We start from the raw sequence: 16,658 nt of genomic DNA, 5'->3' as shown, positions 1-16,658 counted from the left end.
CTAAAACAGGAGATACAAACTCAATTATTTACAGAGACTAGATAATCAATAAAAATAAGTGAGGAGGGCCAGGTAGAACAAACACCCAAGAAAGAAGAGGGGGTAATGAGAACTGTGGAGAGCAAAAGTCCCCTCTAAATGGGTCAACTGTTGAAATGAACAATGCGGCTCAGGGTTGCTAGACCTTCCTTTAAAAATAAAAATAAAAAAGCTGGAAATGTAAAATTTCAAGAAAATCCCCTGAATTCTTAATAGTGGCAATTCCATTTCTTTGAAACATGATGTAGATCAATACTGAGGGGATCAAATAAAACTAAAAGTCAAACTGGTACCACTGGTCATCAGTTTCCAGTATTTCCTACAGAAACTCAAAAACTATGCTGAGGCCTCTACCTTCGACCTGAAGGCAGTGGAGTGCTCCTGGACATTTAGAGAGGAATGATAAGTAACCACTGCATGAGAAGCCACAATGTCCGTCTTGGTCACTGCTAAGAAAGTACCTGGCACTTCACTCGTCACAGTAAGTACTTAGAGATGAAATTAAACTGGCATCTTCTGAACATCAGAGCCATGGTAGTAGATGGAATAAACTATCCAATTATAGAAAAGAAAATAGAAGAAAATAAATCCAGCACTCCTTTGCTCTAATCCTTTAAGACTCTTCTGCCAATTTTTAGTTTTGTTCAGTCAGCTGCTACCACATGCTGCCTACTGTTCATTGGTTGTAGCAAACTCTAACTCAGAAATCTGGCAAACACAACCAGTGACCACAATTAGCAACTATCAGCTTTCACCTGGGTAGAGGTAATGACATTAAATAGGATGAATGGTCATAGTAGATGGGAGAGTGACAATATTTTTTGCTTCAGTTCAACACCAGACAAGGCTCTCCAATGCTAATTCCACAGCATACCCTACCACTCTGTTGTTAAAACTCTACTTAATAAATGCTGTGTTCACTGTGCTAGGCATTACTGTCTACCAACAATAATGGGTATATCTGGATAGTAGGGTTGGGAAAGAAACAGAATGTGATCAAGATTCTGCTAGAAGGGAGACAGAGTAACACAGGTAGGCTAAGAAAGACTGGAAATTGAAAACACGTATGAAAGTTAAATAGCCCAAGAAGCCCCAGAATCTGGGCATTTATATACTCAAAGAGTTCAAGAAATCTCATAACAAGAGCACTGTTTGAAATAAAATAGAAAAGATTCTTCTGCTAGTACTGGGGCACAGAGACAACTAATATTAGAGGTCATAAATTTACTTACTGAGAATAATCTTCATGGAGTCCCTCATCTAGAAAAGGTGAAAACTAACAGGACATCAAAATGTCAAGTCATATGTGTTGTACCTTAGATATGCCTTCCTTTATTTTGCAATGTTCATTCTCATAGTATCTACTAGGGAAGAAGTAGAGAAAAATTGATTTGGAAATCTTTTTGTTGGTTTGGGTTTTTTTGTTGATTTGGAAACCCTTCAGCAATTAGTATCTTAGAGAATGGACATACAATCCTCATAAAGTAGGACATTGGACTTCCCCTTATATATATATAAAAAAAATCATCATATAAGAAATACTTCTGGTTCAGAGCAAGGATTTTAAACCAAGAAAGGAGAGGTCTGTTACCTACTGGGGTGGAGGTGATGACAATGACAATAGTGTATAATCCTATCTAGAGTAGCCCATGTAGAAGGTCTGAGTCTGATATTCTGATAAAAAGCAGGGCTAAAATTCTGAATAAAAGCTTATCGGAAGGATGGGGCACCTGGATGGCTGAACTGATTAAGTGTCCAAGTCTTGGTTTCCAGTCAGGTCATGATCTCAGAGTTGTGGGATCAAGCCCCACATCAGGCTACGTGCTCAGCACCGAGTCTGTTTGAGATTCTTTCCCCCTTCTTCTCCATCCCCTTCTGCCCCACCTTCTGCAGGTTCTTGCTCCCTCTCTTCCTCTTTCCCCCTTTCTCTCAAATAAATAAGTAAATAAATAAATCTATCTATCTCTATCTATCTATCATCTATCTATCTATTTTTTTTAATCTATCTATTTTTAAAGAATATGTGTGTGTGTATAAATTAGGCAGGGCAGCCCGGGTGGCTCAGCGGTTTAGCGCTGCCTTCAGCCCAGGGTTTGATCCTGGAGATCCAGGATCGAGTCCTGCATCGGGCTCCCTGCATGGAGCCTGCTTCCTCCTCTGCCTGTGTCTCTGCCCTCCCCCTCACTCTCTGTCTCGAATGAATGAATGAATGAATGAAATAAGGCAGACCTAGATATCAGAAAACACTACAGAAAGACCGAAATATTCTGTCAAATGTAGGAAAAGATAGTAGGTTTCAGGTTACCAATGATCAACAGTAAAGGTGAGTACCCACAAACAGTGAAGTAATAAAAGAAAAAAAGAAACTCAAAGCACTTTTAATAAGAAATAACAAAAGGAGAATTATATAAAACCAAATGTTTTTTCAGATGCTCTAAGTCTGTGCTACATAATACAGAAGCCAAATGTGTGTACTAAGCACTTGAAATGCGCTAGCCCAAACTGTGATGTGCTATCAATATAAAATATAGACCAGAGTTCAAAGACTCCATATGAAAAAGACCACAAACTATCTCACTAATGATCTGAAAGGATATTTTTTTAGATATATTGAGTTAAATTACAGTTTTAAAGGTAATTTCACCTGTTTTTTTCACTCTTTTAATTTGGCCATGAGAAATTTTTAAATTACACATATGGCTCTCTTTTGTGGCTTGCATTTAATTTCTATTGGACAATGCTATTAAAAATCAGTCATGTTTAATGTGAAGCCTTAAGTTAATATAACCATTTTAAGATTTTCATTGAATTTAATATGGTTTCCTCCTTTAGTATTAAATTCCTCTTGGGTACATCCTGAATAAGATGATTTTAACGTGAAGAACAATGACAGCTTACCAGACTGTCCAGAAAAGAGATTGAATCAAATTTCTGGGCAGAGGCTTGAGCCAGCAGGATTTTTCCACCAAATGGTAACCAGGCTCTCTTCATGTTATCTCTGGCAAAAGGGTTATATAGTAAGAAAGCAGCACTATGTATACATGGAACAGGATTTGACCAATAGTTTAACTAAATCCATCCAGCATAACAACATTATATGTTGTTATATATAACAATTATAACGCAAGTGTTGAATTCACAAAGTAAAATAAATATCTTTCACTATGATTTATTCAAATTTACCCATTTTCAGCAATTTTGAGGTATTCACAGTTGCCTTTTGGGAAAGATTCTCACCTAACACTGGCTCTAGTTTGCTAAAAGGAAAAATACCTCTCTCATTAGGGTGAAAGGAAACAACTAACTATTTTTTATGAGGTATCATGACAGATTTTTAAAAGACCCTGGGATTCTCATACCATAAACACTAATACCATCTGCAAACAGTCCACAGTCCATCTGGAAACTTGATGAGAATGTGGTTTTAGGAAATTAAGAATTTCACAAATAAGAAACAGAACATAAACACTTACACAAGACAGCACTGACTCAAAGACAGAACACAGAGAAATGATTGTACCATCCCCATATTAGAAGACTACTAGTTTTAAAAAAATGTATTGGACTCAGCGTAATGAAAATAAAATTGGATTTTAGAGATCCAAAATCTCCTACAGATTAAAGTATTTCTCAAGTCAAAGTTCTTTGGCACACAACAATTTAAGGCTTATTCTTAGTCAAACCACCATAGACTTTGGTAACCAATGGAAGAAATAGAACCAATGAAAGACATTCCAGGTGACTCAGGATAAATTTGGGTTGAAGTGCTAGTTAATTTGAGACTGAAGTTCACCAGTTACTCACCAGTCATTCAGTTAAGTGCAAGGATTATACTAAGTTTTAGAGATATAATGGTGAACAAGCTACAATCTCTGACCATTAGTTCACTCTCTGGTAGTTTTGTAAAAGAACAGGAAGTAGGACTGCCACTGATATTTCACTGCCTGTTTCCCATGTCCCAAATGAGGATGTTTCCCCCTTTCTCCTACTTGTATTTGGAGGAAAGGGCGGCGAAGGAGGTGGAGAAGATGAAGAAACAAAGAAGAACACAGATCTTTATATAAAACATATCGAATTACAATTATTTATCTCTTTCCCTATAAAACTTTAAACTCCTTAAAAAGAGAAGATGAAACATATTCACCATCTCCCTGTTCCTAGCACCTAAATCCAGATTTGCTATCTTAGAACTAAACTAAATCATAGGGCAGCCCAGGTGGCTCAGCAGTTTAGCACCACCTTCAGCCTAGGGTGTGATGCTGGAGTCCTGGGATCGAATCCCACGTCCACTCCCTGCATGGAGCCTGCTTCTCCCTCTGCCTGTGTCTCTGCCTCTCTCTCCCTCCCTGTGTCTCTCATGAATAAATAAATAAAATCTTAAAAAAAAAAAAAAAACTAAATCATAATCACTGTGCTAGGGCCACTGCTTTCTTTTTCTACTATAAGCCAATATCAAGAATAAATGTAGATTAAAACAATTAGATCAATCCTTCCAGTTTTTCTTATCGTAAAAATAAGCTTATATATACATTAATTGTAGGCGTTTAAAAAGCTGTAAAGTAATATACATGTTCTTTAAGGAAAAACATGTAGTTCCATAAAGCTTCCTTTCATCACTATCACTAAATCTCCCTCCTTCATCTTGATCTGTATACTTATTCTATATTTAAATAATCAGACTTATTCTATATTTAAATAATCATCCAGAGGTAACCACCAGCATGAATTTGGTGTAAATGAGTTCACACTGTACACATCATTCTGCTTTGACTTTGTATTTCTGAGCTCTCTCCCTATTAAACACATCAAAAGGCAGCACGGGCATAAGGGACTCTGAAGCCAGGCAACTGAGATTCAAATCCTAGCTTTCAATCTCCACTCTGCCATTTACCACCTTTGAAAGAGAGTAGGCCTTTTGCCTCAGTGCTTCAGTATTCCCATATATAAAATGGAGATAATAACTGTACCTATTTCTGAATTCTTATGAGGACTAAAATAATGTTTATAAATGCTTAAAACAATTCCTAAGCATAGACAATGTATTTTTTCCCTTGAAGTATAAAAAAAGTCACCAATAATAATAATCTAAACATAGATTTGGTAATTCTCTGTTATATAACAATTTTTTATCTTATTTATCTATGATTCCTATGGACAGACATTTAGATTTTTTTTTTTTCCAAACGAATATCCCTGTACAAATATCCCTGGGCAAATGTGCAAATTTCTCTAGACTTAATAATACTTTGAATAGTAATTTCAGGATACTAGGATATGTACCTTTTCAACTGTATAACACTTACCCGATCCTGAGCTAATGGGCGAAAATTGATGGCTCATAAGTTTTTAATTGCATTTCCCTGCAAATGAGACTAAGCATCTTTTCAGTTCATTAGCCATTCCAATTTCCTTTCCTCTGTTGTGAATTGCCTTAATATCCATTGTTCATTTTATTTGCATTTGTATCATCTGTCTTATTATTTTCCTCTTTATGTATTCTGGACATGAATCCACTGGATATTACAGACATTACACCTGTCTCCCAGTTGTGCCACTCACATTTTAGTTTGGTTTATGATTTATTTGATTAAACCTAAGTTTTTCTAAGGTAGTCCAGTCTTTTATCCTTGATGTCTTTATCTTAGATGGTCCATTCTTGACTTGTTAAAGAATGCCTCAAACATCCTAAAAACACATAATTCTTCTATAATTTCCTCTTTATTAAACAGTTGTTCATGCTTAGTGTAAAGTTCAAATGGAACTGCTTTCTGTTTATAGTATGAAGTAGAGATCCCCATACAGAAAACCAATTCAACAGTTTCTTACTTTCTCTGCTGTAGAAAATGTCATCTCTAGGTCTTGGCAACTTCTCAAATATATATGGATCCATTTCTGAACTCTCTATTCTGTTATATTAATCTGTCTTTTCCTGCATTAGAACTATACTACTTTAAACACTATAAATTTATATTTTACTTTTTTATTGAGATACAATTTACATGAAGTGTACAGTCTGATTATTTAAATATAGAATAAGTATACAGATCAAGATACTATCATTTCTCATGCTCCAGAATGCTCCCTCCCAATCAGACCATGATTCCAAAATAACTACTATTCTGATCTCTAACACCAGAGATTAATTCTAGTTGTCTTTGAACTTCCCATAGATGAAATCATATATGTAATATCTTCTCATTTCTTTTGCTCAACATTAAGCCTGGGAGATTAATGCCATGTTGTGTATAGCAGTTTATTCTTTTGTAATGCGATGTAGTACTCCATTCTAAGTATTTTAAGTTTAAAATTAGTCTTGCTAAACAATGGCACAAGCCCCTCCTCACTGTTCTTGTTCTTTCAGGACTGTCTTGGTTATTCTTGTGGCTTTACTTTTGCATACGAAGGTCATTTTCTACGAAAAAAAATCCTATTGGGATTTTTATCTAAAACTAGATATAATAAATCAGAGAAGTAATATCTTAGCAATAGTTATACTTACCATAAATATAGTAGATACTGCCTTTTATGTCTAATTTTATGTCCTTTGATAATACTTTGGGTACTTTGTAGTACAGGAGAAATTTTTTATTTTCTAATTGGCTATTGTCAGTTTGAATCTATTGGACCGTATATTCAATGACACTGAATTCTATTAATACAGTCTTGATTTTTATTTTTTTTTTTAATTTTTTTTTTTAATTATTTATTTATGATAGTCACACAGAGAGAGAGAGAGAGGCAGAGACATAGGCAGAGGGAGAAGCAGGCTCCATGCACCGGGAGCCCGACGTGGGATTCGATCCCGGGTCTCCAGGATCGCGCCCTGGGCCAAAGGCAGGCGCCAAACCGCTGCGCCACCCAGGGATCCCCAGTCTTGATTTTTAGAAAACTTTTGTAGGGATATGTTCATCTCATTTTTCCTCTTTTCCAATCCTTTCAGATTTTAGTTTTTTCTTTTTTCTTATTAGTAAAGACATGTTTGTCTGATTCTTGACTTTAATTGGAATGTTTCTAAAGTTTCACCATTAAGCATAATCTTGTTGTTTGAAAGACAATTTGAAAGATAGCCTTTACTGAAAGAAAAAAGTTCACTTGTCATGGTTTGAAGGGTATTTTTTCAAAACATTAATAGGCATTGAGTTTTATCATAAACTTTTACTAAATCTTTTAAGATTATTCCCTTAAATTATAAGTTACATTGATATAATTTTCAAATATTGAGTTATCCTTATATTCTCATATTAAGTAAAATTTTTATGTCTCTGTTCATACATAAGATAGAATATATTTTCTCTTCTATATTCTTTCCAGTTTAGGTAGCCAGACTACACTTGTCTGATAAGTAGCAAGGTAGCTTTCCCTCTTTTTTTCATTATCTGAATCATTTTGTATAAAAATAGAATTATCTGTTCCCCAAAAGTATATCTGAAATAGGATTATAAATATCACAATTAAAACTATTCCTCTGATACCACTTCACACAGTGAGGATGGGTAAAATAAAAAAGCAAATAATGAAAGTATTGGTGAGGGTATAGAAAATCAGAAACCTTTTATACTGCTGGTGGGAAAGTAAAATGGCACAGCCACTTTGGAAAACAGTATGGCAGTTCCTCAAAAGGTTGAACACAGTTATCATATGACCTAGCAATTTCACTCCTAGATATATATTCAAGAAAATGAAAATGTATGCCCATATAAAAAATTGGTACATAAATGCTGATAGCAGCTATTCCTTTTTTAAAAGATTTTATTTATTTATTCATGACAGACACAGAAAGAGAGGCAGAGACACAGGCACAGGGAGAAGCAGGCTCCCTGCCAGGAGCCCAATGAGGAAGTCGATCCTGGGACCCTGGGATCAGGCCCTGAGCCAAAGGCAGACATTCAACCGCTGAGCCACCCAGGCATCCCAGCAGCTATTCTTAATAGGCAAAAAATGCAGAACAATCCGAACATCCATCAGCTGATGAAAGGATAACCAAAATATATTATATGGATAAATGAAATATTATTTGGCCATAGAAGGGATAAAGTGCACTGATATATGCTAGAATATGGTTAAACCTTAAAAATATTATAAGTGAAAAAAGTGAGTTGCAAAAGGCCACATACTGAATGATTCCATTTACATGAAATGTCTAAAATAGGCAAAGTGACAGAAACAGAATAAATCAGTGGCTGCCTATGGCTGGAGAGTTTGAAAAGAACTGAGATCTACTGCTAACAGGTACAGCAGTTTCTTTTTGGGGTGTGAAAGTATTCTAAATAACTGCCTGCACAGCTCTCCAAATACTAAAAACAACTGTACTGTACATTTTAAATGGATACATGATAGGATTTGTGAATTGTAACATAATAAAATAAAAATAAAATAGTAACTTTATTATTTTTATTATTATTATTATTTTTAAACAGGCTCCCTGTGTAGAGCCCAAGTAGGGCCTACACTCATGACCCTAAGACCAAGGCTTGAGCTGAGATCAAGAGAGTTGAATGGTTAACTGACTGAGCTACCCAGGTGCCCCTAAGGTTATTTTTAAAAACCTGTTTTTTAGTAGAAACTTGTAGAAATTTACTACTTCAATTTCCTTAATGGTATTTAAATTTCTTTAGATTTTCTTTCTCTTTACAATTCTGGAATGGTTTTTCCTAGAAAACTTATATATATGTATATTATGTATGTATAATATATACATATCAATTAATAATGATTTCTTGTGATTTTTAAAATTATAATTGTGTTTGGGGGCACCTGGGTGGCTCAGTTGATTATGCATCTGCCTCCTCTCAGGTCATGATCAAAGGGTATGATCTCAGGGTCCTGGATCTAGCAGCATCCAACTCCCTGCTCAGCCGGCAGTGGTGTCTGCTTTTCCCTTTCCCTCTGCCTCCTCTCCACTGCTCATGCTCATGCTGTCTCTCTCTCTCTCAAATAAACAAAATATTTTAAAAATAAATAAAATTATAATTGTGTTTGTAGTTATATCTCATTTAAAATTTTATTATTTGCATCATCTGTTTTTTGATAAGTATGTCCAGAACTTAACTAAAAAGAGCCAGCTCTGATTTAAATAAACATTACTGTTGTTTTTATTGTTGATTATTTTCTATTTCACCAAATTCTATTTTTTTTATTTGTTCCCTTCTTTCTCAGCTTTTACATTCTCCTTTTGTAGTTTTTGAGTTGAGTATTTGGCTCATTTACTTTCTTTCAACCTAATACATGCATTTAAGATTATACATTCACCCCTAGGCACCACTTTTCCTGTATCCTTTAAGTTCTGATACAATGCTTTTGTTATGATTCAGTTCTAATTATTCTACAATTTCCATTTAAAAAAATTCTTGAAAATGTTTAGTCATTTTTTTCTTCAATAATGCTTCTCCACCATTCTCTGTATTCTCCATTCTGGAACTCCAAATCAGATCTACACTGGAGCTTTCAATCTACTGCTAGCTTAGTTTTTCTTTTATACTTTTCATCCCTTTTTCTTCCTGTGCAGTGTTCTGGAAGAGTTAAAAGTTTTATCTTGAAATTAACAACTTCTCTCTTCAGCTATGTCTAATCTTTTTTGCCCATTGTTATTTTATAACTAGCTATGTTTTTCCATTTCAATTAGTTACTTCATATATCTCTACATATTTATTGCTTCTTGACTGTTCTTGTTCAATTCTAATGCAATAAACTCTGAATAAGAAAAAGGGATATATTTTAAGCTAATACACTTTTACGTGAAATGTTCTTTGAATATTCTCCACTATAAAACTCTTCTTTAATGTATAAAAAAAAACCCACTTCTTAAAAGTTCTTTTGACTGCTATTCTACCAAATGTACCCCTGCTGTGCCTACTTGTAACAAGGCATAGAAAGAACAAGTTCTATTATTCCCATTTTAGAATTAGAGAAATTGAAACACAATACAGTTCTTTTTAAAATACTTTCTCAACTTTTTTTTTGAAAAATATCAAAACCACAGAAAAGTTGAAAGTGTAATGTATACCCTGTATACCCTTCACCTAGATTCAAAATTGTTAACATTTACCACATTTAGTTTCTCTCTACATACACATATATACACCACACCCAAATACCCACACTTTTTTCCTGAACCCATCATATTTCACTTAAAATTTTTTCAGCATTTATCTCTGAAAGAATAAAAAATAAGGATATCCTTAATATACCATATCACTATCACAGAAAAGAAACAATGAAACTGAACAGTCTCTTACATGGATGTGCAGAAGTAAATTCAAAATAAGTCATCTAAATGTTCTTTAGTTTGGCTTGTCTAATTGGACCTGAACTGGTTTCTCTGGTGACTATTTAAAAGTGACACTTATTCTGTTATTTTCTTCCTTCCAGTAATTATAAAATTAGATTTCATTTACTATTTCCTCAGACAGGTATTCTTAAATCCAAACATTTCTAAAAATAAAGCAATAGTCTCCTTTTTTTTTTTTATTTATTATTTATGATAGTCACAGAGAGAGAGAGAGGCAGAGACATAGGCAGAGGGAGAAGCAGGCTCCATGCACCAGGAGCCTGACGTGGGATTCGATCCCGGGTCTCCAGGATCGCGCCCTGTGCCAAAGGCAGGCGCCAAACCGCTGCGCCACCCAGGGATCCCAAAGCAATAGTCTTCTAAGATATATTTTTTTCTTCTAAGATATTTAAACCTCAAAAATCAAGTACACTGAATTTCCAGTTTTCTAACACTACACAGTCTTAAAGTGAAGCCAACTAGTTAACTTTCTCAAAACTATACCTTCTATTTTAATGTCCCATGAAGAAATTTATTTTTTTTTATTTTTTTTTCCAAGAAGAAATTTATATTGCACTATACAATTATAATTTCACTATCCCAGTTTTAAAGGGAAAAAAACTGTTGTTCTTAAGTAAATATATTTATACTATATTCATGAACAACTAATTTTTCTATCAACTACATGAAAAACTATTTTTAATGGATATAATTTAATCTCAGTGACTGATGTTAGAACTAAAAAATACTAAAAACAATAAATCCTATTCTTGTTCTCCATGATCATACAAATTAGCTTAAGAGTTTCAAAACAAAGAAATAGTGATGCCACCTACAGCTAATATTTAAAGGCTAAAAGGCTAAACTGTGTCACACAGATGAAAATTAGATCCGTAATCACAGAAATGTTCCATCTACAATCAAGTAATAGTTAATAAGAGTGTTTACCAGGGCATTGTTCTAAGTAAATTCCAGAAGTTAATTCAATCCTCAGAGCAATCTCATTTTTCCATTGAGTAAACAGAGGTCACAGAGAGATGCTAGCATAAAAGGAATTATGTAAGGGACAGGACTTGATCTCAACCTTACAGAAAAGTAGAATTTAAAAAAATATTAATAACAAAAGAAAGAAAAAAAGCCACTTTAAAAAAAATGGCAAAGCATAAGCACCAAAGCATAAATATAACAAGTACAGAAGTAAGACCAAAAGAGAAGAAATTAAGGCTGGATAAATAGGATAGGATTGGAGTAGGAAAGGCCTTAAGTACCCAGCAAATGGATGAAAATTCTGTAGAACAGTTTGAATGGAGCACCACTACAGGCTCTTTACATGTTAAAAGTGCCCTTTTAGAGGGATAACCTGATAACAATACAGAATAAATGAGAGAAACAAGAAGCAAATAATTCTGTCCAATTCTACTATGCCAGTTTAATAAACTGGTACTTGTGGAAGCAGACACTCACAATGGACTAACTGTGCCACCTATATCACTTTAATAAGTCCATATATTATGAACAAGGAAGTGGTAAATAAAACTGTAACACACCCTCAATTATTTTCTAAATATACCTACAATGAAGTTAAAAGGTACACTGAAAACTGTATCAGTAAGAAGTCCTAGTCAACTAATTTAAATTATTATTTTGCTGTTTGATACTACACCAAAAGAATTTGGCAAAATTTAGCATAAGCATAAGTTTTACAGTGTTAAGTATTTACTTCATATAAAAACAACATCACAAATAAAGGAATTTTCAAAATAATCCAACACACAGCTTCCTTAAATTACTTTAGAAGTACTATACTATTTACCAAAAGGTAACAGACATAATTATTTTATAAACAGCTATTATATTATACTCATTCATATACCCATTAAGAACTAGGTATTTATCATCCATACAATAAATTCCATAATTTACACCAAATTTACAAACTGAAGTTATCTCAACTTTCTTCTTTGTAATTAAATTCTTTCTAGAGAGAAGAAATGTGAGAAAAAAAAAATCTAAAGTTTGTGAAAACTAGATTACTCACCAGTAACTTGAGTTATCCTATTGGGTCTTTTCCCTCACAGATCCACCTCTCTTGCCCTTCTGTCCAGCATGAGAATCTTCCTGATGGACATCCACTGGAACTGAGGGGGCATGCAGTACAGACGTATATGTAAGAAAGTTGGGGGGAGGGGATTTGGGAGATGCTAGAGACATGCTTCAGTACACTTGCTTACCTTCCTGAAATTGGAAATTTCAACGGTTCCTTGGTCCTCGAGGCATTCACAATAACTTCAAAGAATGTGGATCTGTGGAGATTACCCAATAGGAGAACTCCAGTTACTGGTAAGTGATCCAGCCTTTTCTTCTCTATCAGAATAAGAAGATTAATTTTATTTGAGATTATTAATACATGTAGAACTACAGGGGAAAGGGGTGTAAATTCACCAGATAACTGTATATGCATGCCCCAAAGTATACACAGAAACAATTTGCTAACTAAAATGTCAGCAGAAACTTCTGGCACTATCAAAAAGAGAAGGAAAAGAAAATAATGATTTGAATGGCTTCATTTCTAAATTCCCACTATAATGGCAAGTACATTTTAATATACAAAAATATCAGCTATCAGACTATTTCATTTTGCTGAAACAACACCATCACTTTTTAATATTATACAAGGATAATTAGTTGATCAAAATATGCCATTTCTTAACTAGCCAGTGTCATTAATATTCACCAAATCTGGTGTAGAAATCACAGTAAACTAACAATCTATAAGAATTCAGATAAAAAGCATGAATACAATTCCCTTTTATCACTCAATAACTCTTTTTTAAAAAAGATTTTAGTTGAGAGAGACAAAGAGAGCACAAACAGGGAGAGGGGCAGAGGGAGAGAGAAAGGGACAAGGAGACTCCCTGCTGACCAGGAAGCCAGATGTGGGGCTCCATCCCAGGGCCCTGGGATCATGAACTGAGCTAAAGGCAGACTTTTTACTGACTGAGCCACCCAGGTGCCCCAATTAGTCTTTAAAATAGCCATTTGTCACCTATAAGAAACCAAGCACACACACATATAAAAGTATGCCAGGCCACTAATAAAGAATAATGATTTTAATTTAAATACTTGTACAAAGTAGTACAGTCACAGTTTTAACTGTTATGCTTTTTAAATAATTGTCTAAAAAATGGTCCTGTCATTAAAAACAAAACAAAAAAAAAACCCTGACTTCTAACAAAAGGAAAAAAAAGGTCTCCTCAAAAGAAATATCCTATTACCCTTAGCTCCACACATATTAATCAGGTACATGTTCACTTTTAATGTACTACAGCAATGATGACTTCAAACTCTAGTTCCTGTTGAAGATACAGGTATGTTTCAGTAATACTCCTCTCTCTTACCATTATGCTGGCAAATAATCAACTACCACTTTTAAGAAACAAGGTTTTTATGGTTCTTAATTCCATGGAAAAAATCAAAGATAATGTATAGCTTTCCCTTTGTTCTAAAGATTTATTTACTTGAGAGAGTGCACAGCATGGATGGTCAGAGGAGGAGAGAGAGAAAGTCTTAGGCAGACTCTGCACTGAGTGCAGAACCTACCACAGGGCTCGATCTCACAACCCTAAATTCAGGATCTCAGCCAAAACCAAGATTCCGACGCTTAATAGACTTAATAGACTTAATAGACACCCAGGCACCCCAGCTCTTCCTTTGTTTTAAAAGTAAATAGGAGAAAATGGCGTATAAACTCATTACTTGGGACACCTGGGTGGTTCAGCGGTTGAGCGTCTGCCTTCGGCTCAGAGCATGATCCCGGAGTCCTGGGATCGAGTCCCGCATCGGATCTCTGCATGGAACCTGCTTCTTCCTCTGCCTGTGTCTCTGCCTTTCTTCTGTGTCTCTCATGAATAAATAAAATCTTTTAAAAAAATAAACTCCTCACTCAACAAAAACAAATTAAAAATGTAATTCTAATGAAAATCTTACATTTCATTCTTGCCACATTTCTGTTTAGTAAAGGTTGACAGCAAACGTCCAAGATTTTTGCTAGATTCCTACTTAATTTGAAGATATAAATTGTCTTGGAAAAAGTATATGCTTTTCAAACTAAATCGGAGTTTTAAAAAAATAGTAATTATTGCCTTTGTTTTCAAATGACCCAGTCATACAAACAGGGGCACTATACAGACCTCCATTTCTAACTATAATACAGAGATTAATACCAAAAGGATCTCTTAGTTAACTTTTCTAGATTCCTGATTAACTTCTATTACCTGAAGAATGAGCAAGTAGCTGGCACAAAGGTCCTACATGTTTGGATTGATAAAATAGATACGGGTGCAATAACTCAAATATTCTATCCTTTTGGTATTAAGCTAGAATAAAAAATGTCACTAGGAACTGAATAATTTCTGATTTTTATTTATAGTAAATGCAGTTTCCATTTAGACTCTGATTTAAAATAGAACCAACATATTTAAGAAAATTAAAATCTCTTGAAAATATTTTAAAGTAACCAAAAGGGTCACCTAGAGACCAGCACACAAAGCTGTTTGTAATCATGCCATAAGCTCAACTAAAATGGATTTTTATCAGAAAAGCTTAGAAAAGAAAGTCCAGAAATTAGAATGCTCTATTCAAAACTATCTTGTGGGAGCGCCTGGTTGGCTCAGTTGGTTAAACATCTGCCTTCAGCTCAGGTCATGATCCCAGGGTCCTGCTTAGCAGAGAGCCTGCTTCTCCCTATCCCTCTGCTGCTCCCCCTGCTTGTGTGTGTGCATACCCTCTCTCTCTCTGTCAGATAAATATTAAAAAAAAAAAATTAAAAAAAAATTTGTCTAAGTTCTAAAAATTCAACACTCATCCACAAAAAGCTACTCCTTAGTAATTAAGTACCAAAATCAAGCTTTTTAGTAACAAAAATCTACTCCATAAAACGAACCTGAACCTGTGAAAAAACTGCTCAGAAAAAACTGTGGTAGTTAACTTTCACTTCCAATACTACCCACTGGTTCAGACATTATATTTTGGCTAAAAGCAATTTAAATCACAACTGATTTTCATGATTCCAGGAACTTCACTGTCTAAATCTTCATTTAAGATTTAAAATTCTAATGTAAGGTATTATGGTTGTAGCAGGTTGCTCAGGGTAAATCCTGGGCTTAGAATCCTATAACAGCACAATAAAATGCAGTATTATACACATAATCACACATATTTAAGTGACATCATTGATTGTTCATATGTAAACAAATATGGGGGATGTGTGTTTATATTTGAATTGAGTCCATTACAACTTATTATCCTTATAGTCCCATGATATACTACCCTTAAAGTCCCCAAATTATAAATACCATCTCATTTCCTAATTAAAATATTCCTTTCCCTCATTTTATCCACTACTTCCCACTACAGCAATCCATAGAGAAAAAAACAAAACCAGTACTATTTTCTCGTTAACATAAATTAACTTAAAATCAAGATGGCAAAAACTGTATTCACCAGTAAAATAAGGATAACAACAGAATCTAGTTCGCGGGGCAGTAATAGGAGTTAAGTTAATGTGAATAAAGATTTAGAAACAATGCCAAGAACCTAACTATACATCAAACTGTTGACATAACCACCCAGAAATGATTTTCAAATGATTTTACACAGCTTTACAGGGGATATAGTCTAAGGACTATAAGGACTACATAAAGAAACTCTAAACTTACAGATCTATTGTTTGTTATTAATTTTGGTACTATTATTTTGAAACCATATTCTTTATACTACAAGATAAAATAAGTTATGTTACTGATTAGGAATCACAATTTACAGCATAACAGCTATAAAAACATGTTAATAGGTGCCTGGGTGGCTCCTCTGGTTAAGCGTCTGCCTACAGCTCAAGGTCATGACCCCAGGGTCCTAGAATCAAGTCCCAAGTCGAGTTCCCTCCTCAGTGGGGAATCTGCTTCTGCTTCTCCCTTTCCCTCTGCCTCTCCCTCCTGCTTGTGTTCTCTCTCCCAAATAAGTAAAATCTTAAAGAACATGTTGATATTAAATTTGAATTTCAAGTACTACTATACACTTGTGATTAATTTTTAGAAATACATATAACTTAGAAATAGTTAACACCCCAGGCAGCAATTAGTAAGTAAATCACTATCTTTATCACACCAATATACAAATTATATATGCTAATACTACAAAATAAGGCATTATATTAGATTTACTCTACTAAAAAGGTTGCTCAACTTTAAAAGTTGCCAGAAACATTTATACAAATTGTTTTCCATGTTTCAATACCTGATTTTTATAAGCTAGAATTATACAACTATTGACAAATTTTAAAATGAAAGTATGA

The 16,658-nt window shown here is 34.3% G+C and overlaps 1 protein-coding gene across 3 annotated transcripts in view; it reads right to left on the bottom strand.

Annotated features, from left to right (window-relative positions):
- The window catches only part of YAF2 (YY1 associated factor 2), a 70,211-nt gene that overhangs the window by 33,387 nt on the left and 20,166 nt on the right, over positions 1 to 16,658 (bottom strand). Inside the window, exon 3 of one of the 3 annotated variants that reach the window (XM_025477282.3) lies at positions 12,538 to 12,609. The exons of 1 other annotated variant lie outside the window; for it this stretch is intronic. In XM_025477282.3, coding sequence (XP_025333067.1) covers positions 12,538 to 12,609 — 72 coding nt within the window. Of the gene's footprint in view, positions 1 to 12,537; positions 12,671 to 16,658 lie in introns of all 3 variants that reach the window. One more of the 3 variants, XM_025477283.3, reaches the window with a different exon arrangement.

The sequence above is a fragment of the Canis lupus genome, chromosome 27 (assembly GCF_003254725.2).
Source record: "Canis lupus dingo isolate Sandy chromosome 27, ASM325472v2, whole genome shotgun sequence".
NCBI classification, from domain to species: Eukaryota; Metazoa; Chordata; class Mammalia; order Carnivora; family Canidae; genus Canis; species Canis lupus.
Note: the sequence above shows the minus strand (reverse complement) of the source record. Positions and strands in the feature narration are given on the sequence as shown.